The 18,533-nt window shown below is 56.0% G+C and overlaps 1 protein-coding gene across 1 annotated transcript; it reads left to right on the top strand.

Moving 5' to 3' along the window:
- The first annotated feature begins 303 nt into the window (after positions 1-303).
- Positions 304-17,989, top strand: SRP68 (signal recognition particle 68). Its single transcript, XM_038742056.1, has 16 exons — positions 304-715; positions 6,921-6,987; positions 8,286-8,399; positions 8,482-8,677; positions 9,236-9,318; positions 9,556-9,665; positions 10,047-10,129; positions 10,266-10,406; positions 14,935-15,033; positions 15,164-15,228; positions 15,364-15,520; positions 16,115-16,209; positions 16,342-16,471; positions 17,064-17,139; positions 17,430-17,482; positions 17,646-17,989. The coding sequence occupies exons 1-16, from the start codon at positions 379-381 to the stop codon at positions 17,871-17,873; spliced, it is 2,034 nt and encodes a 677-aa protein (XP_038597984.1). The 5' UTR covers positions 304-378; the 3' UTR covers positions 17,874-17,989.
- The last annotated feature ends 544 nt before the right edge of the window (positions 17,990-18,533 follow it).

Here is an 18,533-nt window from a genome sequence, read left to right as displayed (position 1 = left end):
ATTTGTACTTCCCAAGCGCTTAGTACAGTGCTCTGCACATAGTAAGCGCTCAATAAATACGATTGATTGATTGATTGATTGATTGAATGAATGAATGAATGAATGAATGAATGACAACGAGGCGGGGGAGCGCGGAGGGGCGCGCGCCCGGCGGTCACGCGCACGCAGCGGGCGCGCCCCCGCGACGAGGGCGCGCGCGCGAGGGGAGGCCCCGCCCCGCGCCCCCTGCTGGCCCCCTGCAGGTTCCGCGGCGCGCGCATGCGCGCGCCTCCTCAGCGGCCACTCGGCTGCTCCTCAGCGGCGGCCGGGGGCCCATCGACGGCTGAGGCGGCCGCCGCAGGGGCAGGAGAAGGAGCAGGAGCAGGAGCGGTGGCCGCCATGCCGCGCCCGCAGACGCAGCAGCAGCAGCAGCAGCAGCAGGAGGCGCCGGAGGGGGCGCAGGAGGCGCCGGGTCCGCCGCTATCCCGTCAGCCCCCGGGCGGCGGCGAGAGCGCCGCGCCCCCGCCGTCCCGGCATGCCCCGCGCCGCAGGGCCAAGATGGCGGCGGACAAGCCGCCCGTCGTCCCCGGAGGAGGAGGAGGAGGAGGGGGCCGAGGCGGGGGTCGCGCCGCCGCCATCGCGGCTGAGGAGAACAAGGAGAACGAGCGGCCGGCGGCGTCCGGGGCGGCCAAGCCGAAGAGAAGCGCCACTTTCGGGGACAGCCTGGGCCTGGAGAGTATCCGAGCCCGACGCTGAGGCGACGTGGCCGGCCCGCCAAGGCCCCGGAGGACGAAGGGGGCAGGGCGGCCCTCCGGCATCACAACAGCACTACTACTACTAATACTAATAATGATGACGGCTTTTGTGAGGCGCTTAGTAGGTGCCGAGCACTGTTCTAAGCGCTGGGGGAAGGTATGAGGTGAGCAGGTCGTCCCACATGGGGCCCGCAGTCTTCACCCCCATTTTGCAGATGAGGGAACTGAGGCACGGAGAAGTGAAGCGACTTGCCCAAAGTCACAACAGTAGTACTGGTGATGGTGGTTTTTGTGAGGCGCTTAGTAGGTGCTGAGCACTGTTCTAAGCGCTGGGGGAGGTATGAGGTGAGCAGGTCGGCCCACATGGGGCCCACAGTCTTCACCCCCATTTTGCAGATGAGGGAACTGAGGCACGGAGAAGTGAAGCGACTTGCCCAAAGTCGCAACAGTAGTACTGGTGATGGTGGTTTTTGTGAGGCGCTTACTAGGTGCTGAGCACTGTTCTAAGCGCTGGGGGAGGTATGAGGTGAGCAGGTCGGCCCACATGGGGCCCAGAGTCTTCACCCCCATTTTGCAGATGAGGGAACTGAGGCACGGAGAAGTGAAGTGACTTGCCCAAAGTCACACAGCTGGCAAGTGGCCGAGGCAGGATTTGAACCCATGACCTCTGACTCCAAAGCCCGGGCTCTTTCTACTGAGCCACGCTGCTTCTCTATTACTAATAATGATGGCTTTTGTGAGGCGCTTAGTAGGTGCCGAGCACTGTTCTAAGCGCTGGGGGAAGGTATGAGGTGAGCAGGTCGTCCCACATGGGGCCCACAGTCTTCACCCCCATTTTGCAGATGAGGGAACTGAGGCACAGAGAAGTGAAGCGACTTGCCCAAAGTCCCAACAGTACTACTGGTGATGATGGCTTTGTAAGGCGCTTACTAGGTGCCGAGCACTGTTCTAATAATAATAATGGTATTTATTAAGCGCTTACTATGTGCAAAGCACTGTTCTAAGCGCTGGAGGGGTACAAGGTGATCAGGTTGCCCCGCGTGGGGCGCACAGTCATCATCCCCATTTTACAGATGAGGTAACTGAGGCTCCCAGAAGTTACGTGACTTGCCCAAGACCACACAGCAGACAGGTGGCGGAGCCGGGACTCGAACCCACGACCTCTGACTCCAAAGCCTGGGCTCTTTCCACTGAGCCATGCTGCTTCCCTATTACTAATAATGATGGCTTTTGTGAGGCGCTTAGTAGGTGCCGAGCACTGTTCTAAACGCTGGGGGAGGTACGAGGTGAGCAGGTCGGCCCACATGGGGCCCACAGTCTTCACCCCCATTTTGCAGATGAGGGAACTGAGGCACAGAGAAGTGAAGCGACTTGCCCAAAGTCACAGCACTACTACTGGTGATGATGGCTTTATGAGGCGCTTAGTAGGTGCCGAGCACTGTTCTAATAATATCAATAATAATAATAGCATTTATTAAGCAATTACTATGTGCAAAGCACTGTTCTAAGCGCTGGGGAGGTTACAGGGTGATCAGGTTGTCCCACGGGGGGCTCACAGCCTTAATCCCCATTTTACAGATGAGGGAACTGAGGCCCAGAGAAGTGAAGTGACTTGCCCAAAGTCACACAGCTGACAAGTGGCCGAGGCGGGATTTGAACCCATGACCTCTGACTCCAAAGCCCAGGCTTTTTCCACTGAGCCATGCTGCTTCCCTATTACTAATAATGATGGCTTTTGTGAGGCGCTTAGTAGGTGCCGAGCACTGTTCTAAGCGCCGGGGGAGGTACGAGGTGAGCAGGTCGGCCCACATGGGGCCCCCAGTCTTCACCCCCATTTTGCAGATGAGGGAACTGAGGCACGGAGAAGTGAAGCGACTTGCCCAAAGTCGCAGCAGTACTACTGGTGATGGTGGTTTTTGTGAGGCGCTTAGTAGGTGCTGAGCACTGTTCTAAGCGCTGAGGGAGGTACGAGGTGAGCAGGTCGGCCCACAGGGAGCTCACAGTCTTCACCCCCATTTTACAGATGAGGGAACTGAGGCACGGAGAAGTGAAGTGACTTGCCCAAAGTCACACAGCTGGCTAGTGGCCGAGGCAGGATTTGAACCCATGACGTCTGACTCCAAAGCCCGGGCTCTTTCCACTGAGCCACGCTGCTTCTCTACTACTAATAATGGTGGCTTTTGTGAGGCGCTTAGTAGGTGCCGAGCACTGTTCTAAGCGCTGGGGGAAGGTATGAGGTGAGCAGGTCGTCCCACATGGGGCCCACAGTCTTCACCCCCATTTTGCAGAAGAGGGAACTGAGGCACGGAGAAGTGAAGTGACTTGCCCAAAGTCACAACAGTACTACTGGTGGTGATGGTTTTTTGTGAGGCGCTTACTAGGTGCCGAGCACTGTTCTAACAATAATAATAATAATAATGGCATTTATTAAGCGCTTACTATGTGCAAAGCACTGTTCTAAGCGCTGGAGGGATACAAGGTGATCAGGTTGCCCCGCGTGGGGCACACAGTCATCATCCCCATTTTACAGATGAGGTAACTGAGGCTCCCAGAAGTTACGTGACTTGCCCAAGGCCACACAGCAGACAGGTGGCGGAGCCGGGACTCGAACCCACGACCTCTGACTCCAAAGCCCAGGCTTTTTCCACTGAGCCACGCTGCTTCTCTATTACTAATAATGATGGATTTTCTGAGGCGCTTAGTAGGTGCCGAGCACTGTTCTAAGCGCCGGGGGAGGTACGAGGTGAGCAGGTCGGCCCACATGGGGCCCACAGTCTTCACCCCCATTTTGCAGATGAGGGAACTGAGGCACGGAGAAGTGAAGCGACTTGCCCAAAGTCACAACAGTAGTACTGGTGATGGTGGTTTTTGTGAGGCGCTTAGTAGGTGCCGAGCACCGTTCTAAGCGCTGGGAGAAGGTACAAGGTGATCAGGTCGGCCCACAGGGAGCTTACAGTTTTCATCCCCATTTTACAGATGAGGAAACTGAGGCACAGAGAAGTGAAGCGACTTGCCCAAAGTCCCAACAGTACTACTGGTGATGATGGCTTTGTGAGGCGCTTACTAGGTGCCGAGCACTGTTCTAATAATAGTTAATAATGGCATTTATTAAGCGCTTACTATGTGCAAATCACTGTTCTAAGTGCTGGGGGGATATAAGGTGATCAAGGTTGTCCCATGTGGGGCTCACAGTCTTCATCCCCATTTGACGGATGAGGGAACTGAGGCCCAGAGAAGTGAAGTGACTCGCCCAAGGTCCCGCAGCATACAAGTGGCAGAGCTGGGAGTCCTCTGACTCTCAAACCCGGGCTCTTTCCACTGAGTCACGCTCTTCTTGCTGCTCTTCCCAGGACCTTCCTCTCCCCACTCCCCCAACCCAAAGGACCCCGGGTCCTTTCCTTCCTCAATAATAATAAACCCTCTCCCCCACTCATAAAAATGATGGCAATACTAACTCCGGTAGTGGTTAAGCGCTTACTCCGTGCCAAGCCCTGTGTACTTACCAGACATTGCGTACAGTCTTTTTTCCATATGGGGCTCACAGTCAAGGGGGTGGGGGTGGCGTATTTTATCATAATTTTACAGCCGGGGAAACTGAGGTACCGTGAAGTGACTTGTCTAGGGTCATGCAGCAGGGAAGCGTTGGAACCGGGATTAAAAGCCGGGTCTGTTGAGAGGCGTGTGGTTTGAAGAATCAGGTAGAAGAGTTGTTCAAAGAAAGAGTGAATGAATCAATCAGCGGTATTTATTGAGTAAATTCTGTGTGCAGGGTAGTGTACTAAGCACTTAGAGGAGTGCAATGGAACAGAGTTGGCAGGGATGTTCCCTGCCCAAAAGGAGCTTACAGTTTAAGGGGGAAGACAGACAGGAAATTAAATTATGGCTATGTACATGGGTGCTTTATTTTATTTTGTTAGTATGTTTGGTTTTGTTCTCTGTCTCCCCCTTCTAGACTGTGAGCCCACTGTTGGGTAGGGACCGTCTCTATATGTTGCCAACTTGGACTTCCCAAGCGCTTAGCACAGTGCTCTGCACACAGTAAGCGCTCAATAAATACGATTGATTGATTGAGCTAAGATGCCAACCAAGCATATATTTAAGAGGAAAATGCCGGGATTCATTTGGGGTCGGGGCCCGTGAATTTGGCAGCATTATTCTGAGGCTCATCCGCTTGTTGCCAGAGCCCCATTTTGGCTCAGTCAGAAGCGTTCTTCTTAAAAGCGAAACTCATCACTGAACACCTGCCTGAGCTTTTTGAGGTTATTAAATCCTGGGTTAGAGTTGTCGGTAGACTTTTGTTAAACCGAGATTGTAAACTCAAGAGTTTAAGTGCCCATAGGCATTGGTTCTTTGAGAAGAGAAAGCTTGAATGACTTTATGTTCTTGTCTAACACTTACTGAGAGGGCACAAGAGTGAGAGTCAGCTTTGATAAGGGCAGGAAGAAATGCAAACGGAGGTGTGGGATCACTACAAAGTCCGGATTAGGCAGTGTTACAAAATACAACTGCGTTTGTAAATGATAGTGGTATTAAAACCCAAGTCTGTTGAGATACATATGGTTTGTCGATTCATGTACAAGAGTTGTCTACCGAATGAGTCAATCAGTGGTGTTTATTGAACGCTTTGTGCCAAGCAGTGGGGTACAAACGAGGTAATTACGTCCCACACGAGGTTGTCACGGGGTTGTCCGTCTAAAAAAAAAAAGGTGAACAGGTATTAAATTCCCATTATGTAAGTGAGGGGACTGGAACACTGGGAAATGAAGTAATTTGGCCGGGGTCACACAGCAAACAAGTGGCTTACCAAGCCTGTGCTCTTTCCCCTAGGCAACTGCTTCTCGGTTGGTGGCCACCAACAACCATAGACAAGCTATTAAGGGAGAGCTGTGGATTTTGCATGCTTGTAAACTGAAAGTTTTAATTTATTTTCTGGTGGATTCTCTCCGTTGATCGGCCTGACTTTAAAGAGTAGGGCAATGGGGAAAACTGCCTGCTGATACAGTAATAGGAGTGGGTATGTCTTTGTGCCTGACTGGTTTTCACGCTGCACAGATGGCAACTTAAGCAGTAAGTGCCATCAAGCCCAGGCCACACACACTTTTTCAAGAGAGGGGTGATGTCGTGGTCCCCAAAGAGCAAGAAGGACTCCCATGCGTGTGAGCTCTGAGGAACCTCTCAGGGTGTTCAGTGCTTTGCAAATAGTAAGCGCTTAATAAATGCCATCATTATTATTAAGACCTGTGGAAACCAGGTTTCCTGGGGAGAGAAGTTACACGGGTGTCACTTAGGGCCATCTTTCAGCACAAAAATTCTCCGGTTCGGTCGGTTCTCTTGGGCTGGGAGGAAACGAAGGGCGACTTTTGAAGTTTAGTAGTTCTTCACTGGCCCTAGATCATCTAATTGTCTGGTTAATAATAATTATTAGAGAAGCAGTGTGACTTAGTGGAAGGAGCACCGGTTTGGGAGTCAGAGGACATGGACTCTAATCCCAACTCCCGGCTCCACCACTTGTGTGCTGTATGACCTTGGGCAAGCCACTTAACTTCTGTACCTTAGTTACTTCATCTGTAAAATGGGGATTAAGACTCTGAGCCCCACGTGGGACTACCTGATTACCTTGTATCTACTCCAGTGCTTAGAACAGTGCTTGACACATAGTAAGCGCTTAGCAAATACCATAATAATTATTTTTATTAGCTAATAATATCAGTTGTGGCCCTTTTTAAGCACTTGGTAAATACAGTGCTATAAGCATTTAACATGTTGCTTTATTCGATTGATTACCATGTGCCAGACACTGCTAAGCTCTGGGGTTGATACAAGACAATCAAGTTGGACACAGTCCCTGCCCCACACAAGGCCCAAAGCCTGGGGGGAGAACAGGCATTTAATCTCCATTTTACAGATGAGGAAACCGAGGCCCAGAGAAGTTAAGTGGCCTTCCTGCTGTGTGACCTTGGGCAAGTGACAGAGTTGGGACTAGAACCAGGTTTCTCCACTCGCTGTGTGCTGTCCACCTACTTGCTCAGTGCCTTCTTTTATACTTTCCCCTTCTCTCATCCTTTTCATTTTTCCACCTTATTGGTGGGGAGGGGGTCCCTTGTCTAAAATGACGCTTTAAAATATTAAATAGTTCAGGAGGGTGGCAGGTTTTGAGTTTGAAATTCGCCTTAACCCGGGTTCCAGTCCTTCAGATCATTAAAGACTCCCAGCAGCAGCATGGCTTGAGGCACGGTGACTTCCAGAGGTACAGGTCAGTGTCCGGTGCGAAGTCCGTGGGGGCCAGGGGCCGGGCCGGAGGGGGGTGGGCGTAGCTCTCTGGAGGAAAGTCCTTGCCCATCAGGGTTCTCTGGCCTGGGCAGATTTGGCTAAGCCAGCAGGCCGCACTCCGGCTCCCTCTTTCCTATAGAGCATGCTTTGTTTTGTTGTCCGTCTCCCCCTTCCAGACTGTGAGCCCGCTGTTGGGTAGGGACCGTCTCTATCAATCAATCAATCAATCAATCAATCGTATTTATTGAGCGCTTACTATGTGCAGAGCACTGTAGTAAGCGCTTGGGAAGTACAAATTGGCAACACATAGAGACAGTCCCTACCCAACAGTGGGCTCACAGTCTAAAAGGGGGAGACAGAGAACAGAACCAAACATACCAACAAACTAAAATAAATAGGATAGAAATGTACAAGTAAAATAAATAAATAAACAGAGTAATAAATATGTACAACCATATATACATATATACAGGTGCTGTGGGGAAGGGAAGGAGGTAAGATGGGGGGATGGAGAGGGGGACGAGGGGCAACATCTCTAGATGTTGCCAGCTTGGACTTCCCAAGCCTCTAGTACGATTAAATGAATGAATAAGTCCCTAAAGACTAGGACTACCTGTATATATGTTTGTACATATTTATTACTCTGGTACTTGTACTCTATATATTGTGTTCTATAGAATCCTTGTATTTTATTTACTTTACTTTGTTAACATGCTTTGTTTTGTTGTCCGTCTCACCCTTCCAAACTGTGAGCCCGCCGTTGGGTAGGGACCGTCTCGAGATGTTGCCGATTTGGGCCTCCCAAGCGCCTAGTACGATTAAATGAATGAATAAGGCCCTAAAGACTAGGACTGCCTGTATATATGTTTGTACGTATTTATTACTCTATTTATGTTACTTGTACTCTATATATTGTGTTCTATAGAATTCTGGTATTCTATTTATTTTATTTTGTTAATATGTCTTGTTTTGTTGTCCGTCTCCCCCTTCCAGACTGTGAGCCCGCTGTTGGGTAGGGAGCGTCTCTAGATGTTGCCAACTTGGACTTCCCAAGCGCTTAGTACAGTGCTCTGCACACAGTAAGCGCTCAATAAATACGATTGATGATGATGATGATATAGAGAACGGGCGGGCCTCCTGAGGACTTCTCTTCCCAGTCCTCTGCTGCCCACAGGGGAGGATGTTGTTGAGTGCTCCTCTAGGGACTCAGGATGGCGGGCCTCCACTCCGGGCACCCCCAGGGCCGGCCTCACGTCTGCTCGCTCTCGCCCGGGCGCGTAGGGGCTACTGTTCGCGCAGGCAGAGGCGCCTCCGGAAAACACTCAACTTCAAGATGGGGAACCGGCACAAGTTCACCGGAAAGAAGGTCACCGAAGAGCTTCTGTCCGACAGCAGGTAGCGCAGAGGGGGCCGGGGGAGGGAGCGGGGCTCGGAGGAGTCGCCCCACCCGCCCTTCACCGGCACCTCGCCCCCAAAGGTACCTGCTGTTGATCTTGATGGACGCGGAGCGGGCCTGGAGCTACGCCATGCAGCTCAAGCAGGAGGCCAACACCGAGCCCCGCAAGCGGTTCCACCTCCTGTCGCGCCTGCGCAAGGCCGTGAAGCACGCCGAGGAGCTGGAGCGCCTCTGTGAGAGCAACCGTGTGGACGCCAAGACCAAGCTGGAAGCCCAGGTGGGTGGCAGGGCAAGGAGCGGGCTGGCTGGGGAGGGAGCCTGAGGCCCCGGGGTTTGATGCCGCTTGGCCCTCCCTGACTCCTCGCTAGTGGACAGAGCAGTACCTGGGCCCATCCCATCCCACTCCCCGCTGGCCCCGGGCCGCCTCCAGGGCCCGTTACCTTTGTGGGCGATAAAATCTGGGTGGGGAGACTCCGGCTCTGTTCTCCAACTCCCTTCCCCGCTCGGGCCCTGGCCGAGCTTCCCAGTGGGGCCCGGCTTCTCGGCCAGCTCTGGGGATCAGCGAACGAGAGGTTCAAGTGCTTAGTACAGTGCTCTGCACAAAGTAAGCGCTCAATAAATACAGTTGATTGAGAGGTGGTTGTCCCATGCTGTCCTCTGCTGTCCCAAAGCGACGCCAATGGGAGGCGGTCGGTTGTCCAGATCTCGCGCCTGGAATGGGCTTTTGCACGGACAGTCCGGACTTTGAGGCTTCGCAGCCGGCCGGAGACAGGGACTTGGCTTCCGTCCGGGAGAAGCAACACACTCCTTCCCTTCCTCCCTCCTCCGTCTGCAGGCGTACATGGCTTATCTCACGGGGATGCTGCGCTTCGAACACCAGGACTGGGAACTGGCGATGGAGGCTTTCAACAAATGCAAGTGAGTCTCCCTTCCCTCCGGCGGTGTCCCCAGCACTTGGCACCGTGGCTCCGGCCTGCCCGGCTCCGGGCCTCGCCCTCCACCCCCGGGACGGTTCGTGCGCTCGCCTTGGGGTCGGGGCTTCCCCGGCTGACAGTGGACTGGACCGGGCGTTGCCCTCCGGTCAGCCCTCACCTTGGTTCCGGCACGGGAGGGAGAGGTCCGTGATGCAGGAGGGCAGCCTCTCCTCTACCGCAGGACAATCTACGAGAAGCTGGCCAGCGCGTTCACGGAGGAGCAGGCCGTGCTGTACAACCAGCGTGTGGAAGAGATCTCGCCCAACATCCGCTACTGCGCCTACAACATCGGTGAGCGGGGCTCGGGCCGACCAGGAGCCAGAATGGGCCGCGGCCGGCTAAGGTGCCGTGCTCGGCTAGCGGCTCGAACGTTCGTCACAGGCCACTTGAGATCCCCCCTCGGGTCCTGGTCTGGGATATGTCTCGGGGAGGGTTGGGGTGTTCCTTCCTGTACCTGGAGTCTGGCCCGGAGAGCGAGACGGGCAGCTAGTCCAGTCCCCTCGTGGCTTTGTTTGGCCTCAGTTGGGGCCAAAGTCCGGGGCCTTTCACCAGTGACGGTACAAGCGCTGAGTGGTCGGGGCCGGGTGGCTTCGCCCACAGGCCGGGCGCCCGCTCCCTGCCGATGGGTGGGTCGATTGATTGCTCTCACACTCGCCCTTCGCTCGCTCTCAGGGGACCAGACAGCCATTAGTGAGCTGATCCAGATGAGGCTGAGGTCGGGCGGTACCGAAGGCCTGCTGGCTGAAAAACTGGAGGTAACCGGAGGTGACCCTGCGACGTGTCCCCCGTGTGCCAACTCGAGGCTCTCCCCTTGCCCGCGGGCAGGCCCCAGGGACGGCCGTTCCCGGGGGTGGCCGAGGTCACAGCGCCAGGCCGGTCCGTCCTCTGCAGGCCCTGATATCGCAGACCCGAGCCAAGCAGGCCGCCACCATGAGCGAGGTGGAGTGGAGGGGCCGGACTGTTCCGGTGAAGATCGATCGGGTCAGGATCTTCCTGCTGGGCTTGGCCGACAGCGAAGCCGCCATTGCCCAGGTAAGCAGCGCCCAGCCTGACTCGGGGGCTCTCCTGCTCCGGGCGGCCCCGGCCGAGATGCGACTGGGTACGCGACGGGCTTCCGCTGCTGCCTGCCACTTCTCTGCTGGGCGGGGGTCCCTTAGGCCCTGGATGCCAGCAATGGGACGGGCACTCTGGTCACTTGCTCGTGGAGACGGGGTCTTTGGAAAGGTGGGTGAGCCAGAGTAGTGGAAGGAGCTGCTGATCTTGGAAGGCCGGGATCGCCAGCCGGCCTTCTCCGCTCAGTCGGTGGCTCGGTGGGGAAGCTGCTCTAGCCCTCCTTCCCCCTGCCTGCTGCCCAGAGGAGGAGTGATAATGATATGATAATGATAATATTGCTATGTGGAGGCACTGTTCTAAACACTGGGGAAGGCACAAGCTAATCGAGGTGGACAGAATCCATGTTCTTAATCCCCATTTTACAGATTTAACCGAGGCCCAGAGGAGCAGCGTGGCATAGTGGCGAGGGCCCGGGATTGGGAGTCAGAGGTGGTGGGTTCTAATCCCGGCTCCGCCACTGATCAGCTGTGTGACTTAGGGCAAGTCACTTGACTTCTCTGTGCCTCAGTTCCCTCATCTGTATAGATGTTTGTACGTATTTATTACTCTATTTTGTTTGTACATATTCTGTTTATTTTATTTGGTTAAGATGTTCTATTTCGTCGTCCGTCTCCCCATTCTGGCCTGTGAGCCCGCTGTTGGGTAGGGACCGTCTCTAGATGTTGCCGACTTGGACTTCCCAAGCGCTTAGTACAGTGCTCTGCACACAGTAGGCGCTCAATAAATACGATTGAATGAATGAATGTGGGGCACTCTGGGGGGGTCCGCCTGCCCTCCGTCCTGCCCCGTCCCATCCGTACTCATCCAACTTGTACTTCCCAAGCGCTTAGTACAGTGCTCTGCCCACAGTAAGCGCTCAATAAATACGATTGAATGAATGTAAAATGGGGATGAAGAGTGGGAGCCCCCCGTGGGACAACCTCATTACCTTGTATCTACCCCAGCGCTTAGCACTTTGTAAGCGCTTAAGAAATGACATCATTATTATTATTATTGCTAAGTGACTTGCCCAAGGTCACAAAGAAAAGTGGCAGAGTTGGGATTAGAACTCAGGTCCTTCTGACGCTGAGGCCCTTGCTCTGTCCACTGGGCCATGCTGCTTCTCAGTCCACCTGTGGGGTGTTTGTGGGTTGTTGCTTTTAAGGGCAGGGGGTAGGGTGGGGGGTGAGCTTTCTCAACCAGACTAGAGCATGTAGTGGTGTTGGTTACCTTGGGAACCAAGGAGTGGAAAAAGGTGACTGGAGTCCTGGTGTTCAGTGAGTGGAGAGGAGATTGTTGTTAATTATAACAACTGTGGCATTTAAGTGCTTACTATGTGTCATACACTGGGGGAGATACAAAGGTAATCAGGTCAGACAGTTCTTGACACACACAGAGCTCACAATATAAGTAGGAGAGAGAACAGGTGTTGGATCACCATTTTGTAGATAAGGTAACTGAGGCACAGAGAAGTTGTGATTTGCCCAAAGTCACAACTCTAAGCCTGTTGTGGGCAGGGATTGTCTCTCCTTACTGCTGAATTGTATTTTCCAAGCGCTTAGTACAGTGCTGTGCACATAGTAAGTGCTCAGTAAATACGACTGAGTGAATAACAGACATGTGGCCGAGCTGGGATTAGAACCCAGTTCCTCTGACTCTCAGGCCCGTTGTCTTTCCAAATGGCTGTGCTGCTACTCTGGTTGTGAGGGGGAGGCGAGGACCCTCCAACTTGGGACTCTGGCAGGGAAACTGGAGTAGGGGTGTCTGCCTTTAGGTGTGTAAGTCTGGCCAGGAGGTGTGGGGTGTGCTCCTGTGTGTATTTTTGGGGGGATTCAGGGGTGGTGAGTTGGGTACCCTTGGGGGATGGAATTGTTGTTTGTAGCCAAGGGCATAAACAGGCTTTTGGTTTGTTCTCTGGTGGGGTAATAGTGGGCTTACTCTCGGCTACCAAAGGTCAGTAGTGAAGGCCACAGGACGGACGGCACCATCCTATTAATAATTATAATAATAATTATGGTATTTATTAAGTGCTTACTATGTGCCAAGCACTGTTCTAAGCGCTGGGGTAGATAGAAGGTAATCAGGTGGTCCCATGTGGGGCTCACAGTCTTAATCCCCCTTTTACAGATGAGGGCACTGAGGCACAGAGAAGTGAAGTGACTTACCCAAAGTCACACAGCTGATAAGTGGCGGAGCTGGGATTAGAACCCGTGACCTCCAACTCCCAAGCCCGGGCTCTTTCCACTAAGCCACACTTCACTTCTATTCCTTTTGTCTCTGAAGAATCCAGGGTGTTTATCCCATTAGCCACCCCGGGGGGGATTGGAAGCTAATTTCCCTAAACACCTGTTGGACTCCACTCCTTTCTCCCAAGAGCTGGAGCCCTCCATTAACGAGAGGCGGGCGGGAATTGTTGTCGCCTTTGACAGTTCCAGAACCTGAGGCCCAGAGAGGTCTCGGGTGCGGCCGCAGGTCCCAAAATTGGGGAGCCGGAGCCGTCAACGCCCAGACACTGCAACCTCTCCCCTGATCTGGTCCTCCCCGCCGCTGCCCAAGTCTGTCCGGCTCCACCCGGCGAGGGAGTGGCAGGCATTCCTCCCATGCCCAGTTCTCTAACAATGTGCCCCTGTCCCCGTGCCTCACCCCCAAATGTTTCTCCCGGAACCGCTGGATGTGTACCAGGTCACAGTCCGAAGGGGGTTCCCGCGATCTGGCCCGGCTGGGCGTCCTGAAGTCCCAGCCCAGGGCCTTGCCGACAGGAGACGCGCTTAGTACAGTGCTCTGCACACAATAAGCGCTCAATAAATACGATTGATTGATTGAGACCAGACAGAAGAAGGCCGGGCAGACGGGTTGAGACAGTGACCATCCGAACCCCCCTGCGGGCGGCCCAACCACGGCCCGCCAGGTGTTCGGCGCTTTCACCACTTCCCAGAATCATAACGTTTCCCAGCCCCACCCAACCCCACGATGGAGCCCGCCTTTTCCCAGGACAGCAGTGTTTACCGGAGGGGTTGGAGCCCCGCCGGCCTTTCAGTGTCTCCAAGGAATTGGGGACTCCCAGAACTCGGCCCCCTGGGGGACTCTGTCTCCCTCCTTTCTTCTCTCCCTCCCTCCCATTGTGTGCCCAGCCCGGGGCTCCCCAAGGAGGGGCGAGAGAGGAGAATGCGGTCGGACTCGCCCCGGCTGGCTCAGTCTCTCTTGCCTCCTTCCCACCTCCTCCACCTTCTAGTAGTTTCCTCGGCCCCTCACAGCCCCCTCATGTCAGGGGTCTCCTCTTGAGAGCCTCCACGCTGCTGTGCTTCCGCTGGTCTCCTCCCTCCCCTCCCCCCCGACTTTCCGTCCATCGACCGCCTCCAGACAGTCCTGGAAATGGCTAGAAGCGGGAGAGAAGCACACCCCGAGGGGCTGCAGGTGGTTGTTTTCTCAAGAATTGATTCCCCAATCGATCCTCCGGAACGACGAGGGGCACGGAGGCTGGGCTTCTTCCAGGGGCCTCCGTGCTCCCAGCACCAGGACTCGGGGCCAGTAGAGAGCTTGGGCGTTTAGCTTTCCATGTGTTTTGTAACAAGGAGCATCTGGTGCCCGTCTGCGCCAGGGCAGCACCCCCTCCAAATCTCCCAGGATCAGCCGCCCTCGACCTTTCTAACTGGGGTGGCTAGGGGAAGGGCAGTGTGGCCTAATGGAAAGAACACGGACCTGGGATTCCAGATCCTAGTTCTGCCAATTGCTGTGTGACCTTGGGCAAGTCACTTTATTTCTCCGTGCCTCAGTTTCCTCAACTGTAAAGTGGAAGTTAACTGTTCCCCCTCCGTCTTAGACTGTGAGTCCCATGTGGGACAGGGACTGTGTCTGTCCTAATTAACTTGCACCTAACCAGCTCCTAGAACAGTGTTTGAAACGTAGTAGGTGCTTAACCCATACCATTAAAAAAAACCAAAAAACCACAGCAGACGTCGCTGCTAGTGAGCGCCCTTCCACCCGAGTAAGGCCAGGGGAATCTGCAGTGTGAGGTTGGGACTAGAAAAACAGTGGGATTAGGCTGGAGCGTTAGAACCGGGGAGTCTGTCTGGATCCAAGAGGCTGTGTTATTGGGAGAGGTGGGCTCAGCATGGTGCCAGGCACCCCAAGTTTTCCTAGCGCGGGCTTTTGTGAGAGTGTATCATCCAGGCCCGCCGGGTACAGAAAGGTGGACTTCAGCCCTGGTCTTCGGGATAGAGGAGCCCCAGTGGCCTCCTTCAGCTGCCCAGCTGCCGACATCTCCCGTTTCAGTGGCAGGGAGGAACAGAGAACCAGCCTCTGGGGGCTCTTCTAAGACACCCCCCCTGCCCCCGCCTGCAGTAGTCCCCCTCTCTGTGAGATATCTTGACGGTGTGCATCTTCTCAAACCACTTTTGGGGGCCGGGAGACTGCAGGGGGTGGTGGCTCCCCCCAACTGCCCCTTGAGCCCCCACTGCCCCGACCTTAGGCGGAAAACGAGGAGACCAAGGAGCGCCTGTTCGAGTCTGTGCTCAGCGAGTGTCGAGACACCATCCAGGCCGTGCGGGAAGAGCTGAAGCCAGACCAGGTGAGCTATCCAAGGGCACTTGTGGTCTGGGCATCAAGTCCGAGTGGGAGACCTGTGAGGGCAGACCCCTTCCCCTGCCGCCCCACATGGAGCTGATCCGGTCTCTCTCTGCCCCAATTGGCCACTGTAGAAGCAGAGGGAGCACCTGCCAGAAGTGGAGTCTGGGAAGGTATCTAATCTGCAGTACCTGCACAGGTAAGGCTCTGGCATCCCCCCCCCCTCCAGCCCCGCAATCCCTGGAGGTCTCTCCACTCCATCCATTTGAGACCCTCCCCAATGGGGGGACTGCCTAGCCCTGAGCATCCCGCGCTGTCCCCCGACGCTTTGCAGCTACCTGACGTTCATCAAACTGTCCACGGCGATCCGACGGAACGAGAGCATGGCCAAGGGGCTCCAGCGGGCTCTACTGCAACATCAGCCCGAGGACGACAGCCGGCGCAGCCCTCGGCCCCAGGACCTGATCCGCCTCTATGACATCATCCTGCAGGTGACCCCAGGGGGATGCCCCTCACGCTCACAGCCCTTGGGCGCCTGGGACTCGGGAGCCTCGGGGGTCTGGTGCCCTCCGGGGGAACTGGGAATGAGAAGGCTCCTTTAGTGGGATGTGAGCTGCCACTAAAATGTTCTTCCCCCAGGGATCCCACACCCCAAAACCCAGGAAGCGACCGCTGATGTTACCCTCGGCATGGCCGAGCTTACTTCTGGTTCTCCTCTTCCTCCATGGGGTCCTCTTTGATCAACTCCTGGTTCTGGCCTCTAGCCCCCCAGGGCGTGGTGTTTCTGGCTCTAGCACTTAGGGATGCACATATATCCATCGGAACAGTCAGTTATTTAACTTGGTCATTTTGTCCTGACACTTGCTGGTGGAGCCTCGTCGTCCCCCTGCTCCCATCAGCGGCCCCTGTCCGTGTCCCCCATTAGAGGGGGAGCTCCTAGAGGGCAAGGAGTGGGTGCTTTGATGTTCTGCCGGCCAACTTGGCCGAGCGCCCGGTCCAGGGCACTGCCTTCGGAAACTTCCCTCGATCGATTGCTTCCGCACTCTGAATCCGTTCTCCCGGCTTTGCTCCCGGTTTCTCGGCAGAATCTGCAGGAGCTGCCTCAGCTGCCCGGCCTGGAGGAGGACAAGGCTTTTCAGAAGGAGGTCGGACTGAAGACCCTGGTCTACAAAGCTTACAGGTGACTCTGCCCGAGGCCCGCTCCGTAGGGTTCAGCCGGGGCGTTTGGGGGGCCTGGGCGAGGCACTCTGTCCGAGTGAATCCTCAGCACTCTCGGGTACGGCAGCGCTAAGTGGCCATGACCCCCCGCCAGGTGCTTCTTCATCGCCCAGTCCTATGTGTTGGTGAAAAAGTGGAGTGAAGCTTTGGTTCTGTACGACCGTGTCCTGAAATACGCCCGTGAGATGCAGGCCCAGGCCGGGGACTCTGACATGAGCCTCAAGGTGGGCACCGCACCCTCGCGTGCCCCCTCTCACCCTCAGCTGCGGTCATCCAGGCCCTGACGAGCAGAAGTCCCCACCCTTGGACTCCGGGCCTTCGAGGAACTCGGAAGTTGCTCTTGGGTCGGAGCTGGCTTGCTGCTGGCCATAAGGCCTGTGTCCCAACCAACCCCCAGACTCCTGGAGGGAGGGAATCAATCAATCCTATTGAGCGCTTACTGTGTGCAGAGCACTGTACTATTCGCTTGGGAAGTACAAGTTGACAACATATAGAGACAGTCCCTACCCAACAGTGGGCTCACAGTCTAGAAGGGGCGGATTTTACCAAGAGTCACACAGTGATGGAGCCTTGCCGCTGTCAGCCTTGGGTGGGGATGCCCGGGCTGGGGAGGGCTGTGCGTGCCCCGGGTGGTGGGCACGCACGCAACTGCTCCGCAAAAAAACCCAAGAGAAATACCAGTGAGGTCCCCATTTCCCCTCACACCCAGTCCCAGCTCCTGTTGTCTGTCAGTACCGGGAGAGAGCTCCTCGCTCCCTTATCCTCCCCAGCCTCTCCCTGGACCTCCCCTCACCCATCCGCGTGTCCCAAATCCAGGAGCTTCCAGACGTACAAGAGCTGATCTCGCAGGTGAACGCTGAGAAGTACTCGCTGCAGGCTGCTGCCATCTTAGGTGAGGCGGGGCGAGGGGCCGGTCCCCGGGGTCCACCTCCCTTGAGCTCCTGAGGACACATTGAGCGGGGATCCCCTTTGGAGCTGAGGTGTCTCTCCCTGGCGTGATGGCTCTGGGAAATGTACCTCTCCCCCCGGGGTGCTGGGAGAAGGGAGAAGCCACATCACCCTCTCTCCCTACTCGGGCCTCCAGGATAGGGCAGGCCGGACCCAGTCATGGTGTTCCCTTCCTTGTTGGGGTCGCGGGAGTCTGAGAGTGGGATTCACCCCACTCTCATCACTTCTCCTCAGATACAAGCGTCTCTCACCAAGCGGAGTCTCCTGTGCAAGAGAAGGACGGCAAGGTAGGACTGGGCCCTGAAACTCGGAGCCGAGGCGGGTGGACTGCGGGTCTCGGTCGGCGTGGGTCTGGTGTGTGGGGAAAGCCGGTGGGGGGGGGGCGTCCCGGGGTCCTCGAGCCCCGGCGGAGCAGCGGGGACCGCAGCCGCGCACTCTCTTGGTCGGCAGCCCCTCGTGGAACGCTTCGAGACCTTCAGCCTCGACCCGTCCCTCGTCAGCAAGCAGGCCAACCTGGTGCACTTCCCCCCGGGCTTCCGGCCCATTCCCTGCAAGCCCTTGTTCTTCGACCTGGCCCTCAACCACGTGGCCTTCCCCCCGCTGGAGGACAAGGTGGAACAGAAGCCCAAGAGCGGCCTGACGGGCTACATCAAGGGCATCTTCGGCTTCCGCAGCTAAGAGAGGCTGCCCGCCTGGAGGCGCCGGGGGTGGGGATCCTCGTCAGCCCTCCCGGGTCCTGGTCCGATTAAATCCGGGTGTGAAACTGCCTGGGGCAGGGCCCCGCCATCCTCTTCCCTCTCTCCCGTGTGTCAGTGCTCTCCGCTCCCGGCCCCACGCTGCATAGGTGCCAGCCGGGGTCAGTGTCCCATGGTCCAGGCCCAAGAGCCGTGACCTTCTCCCTCACTGCCGTACAGGGGGACCGACCGAGTCCAGGGTCGGCGGCGCCTTCCCTGCCCAGAGACTCACAGTGGCGCTTCCCTCCACACTCAGGGGGCCCTCACCCAAGCACCCCAAGTCAGCACAGCTTAGGGTCATACCTTCGCCTTACTCCCACCCCAGGCATCCTGGGATGGTGAGTGCCCCCAGGCCGCCCCTCACTCCCCTGGGGCCCTTCCTCTTCTGGGCCTTGGGTCCCAGTCTCTCTGCTCCAGGGTCTCTCTCCGTACCCGTCCGATACTGTCCGTGCTTGGCTTTCTCGGGGCCAAGTTGTGGGAAGGGGGTCTGGGTTGCAGCAGGAGCCCTTCCTGCCCTCACCGCCCTAGCTTGGTCCCAGGGACGGGCTCTTGTTGCCCCGAAGGATGAGGTGAAGGTGACTCGGGGCCTCTGGGATTGATGGAC

The sequence above is a fragment of the Tachyglossus aculeatus genome, unplaced genomic scaffold (genome assembly GCF_015852505.1).
Source record: "Tachyglossus aculeatus isolate mTacAcu1 unplaced genomic scaffold, mTacAcu1.pri SUPER_34, whole genome shotgun sequence".
NCBI lineage: Eukaryota > Metazoa > Chordata > Mammalia > Monotremata > Tachyglossidae > Tachyglossus > Tachyglossus aculeatus.
This window is presented reverse-complemented; position numbering and strand designations above follow the sequence as displayed.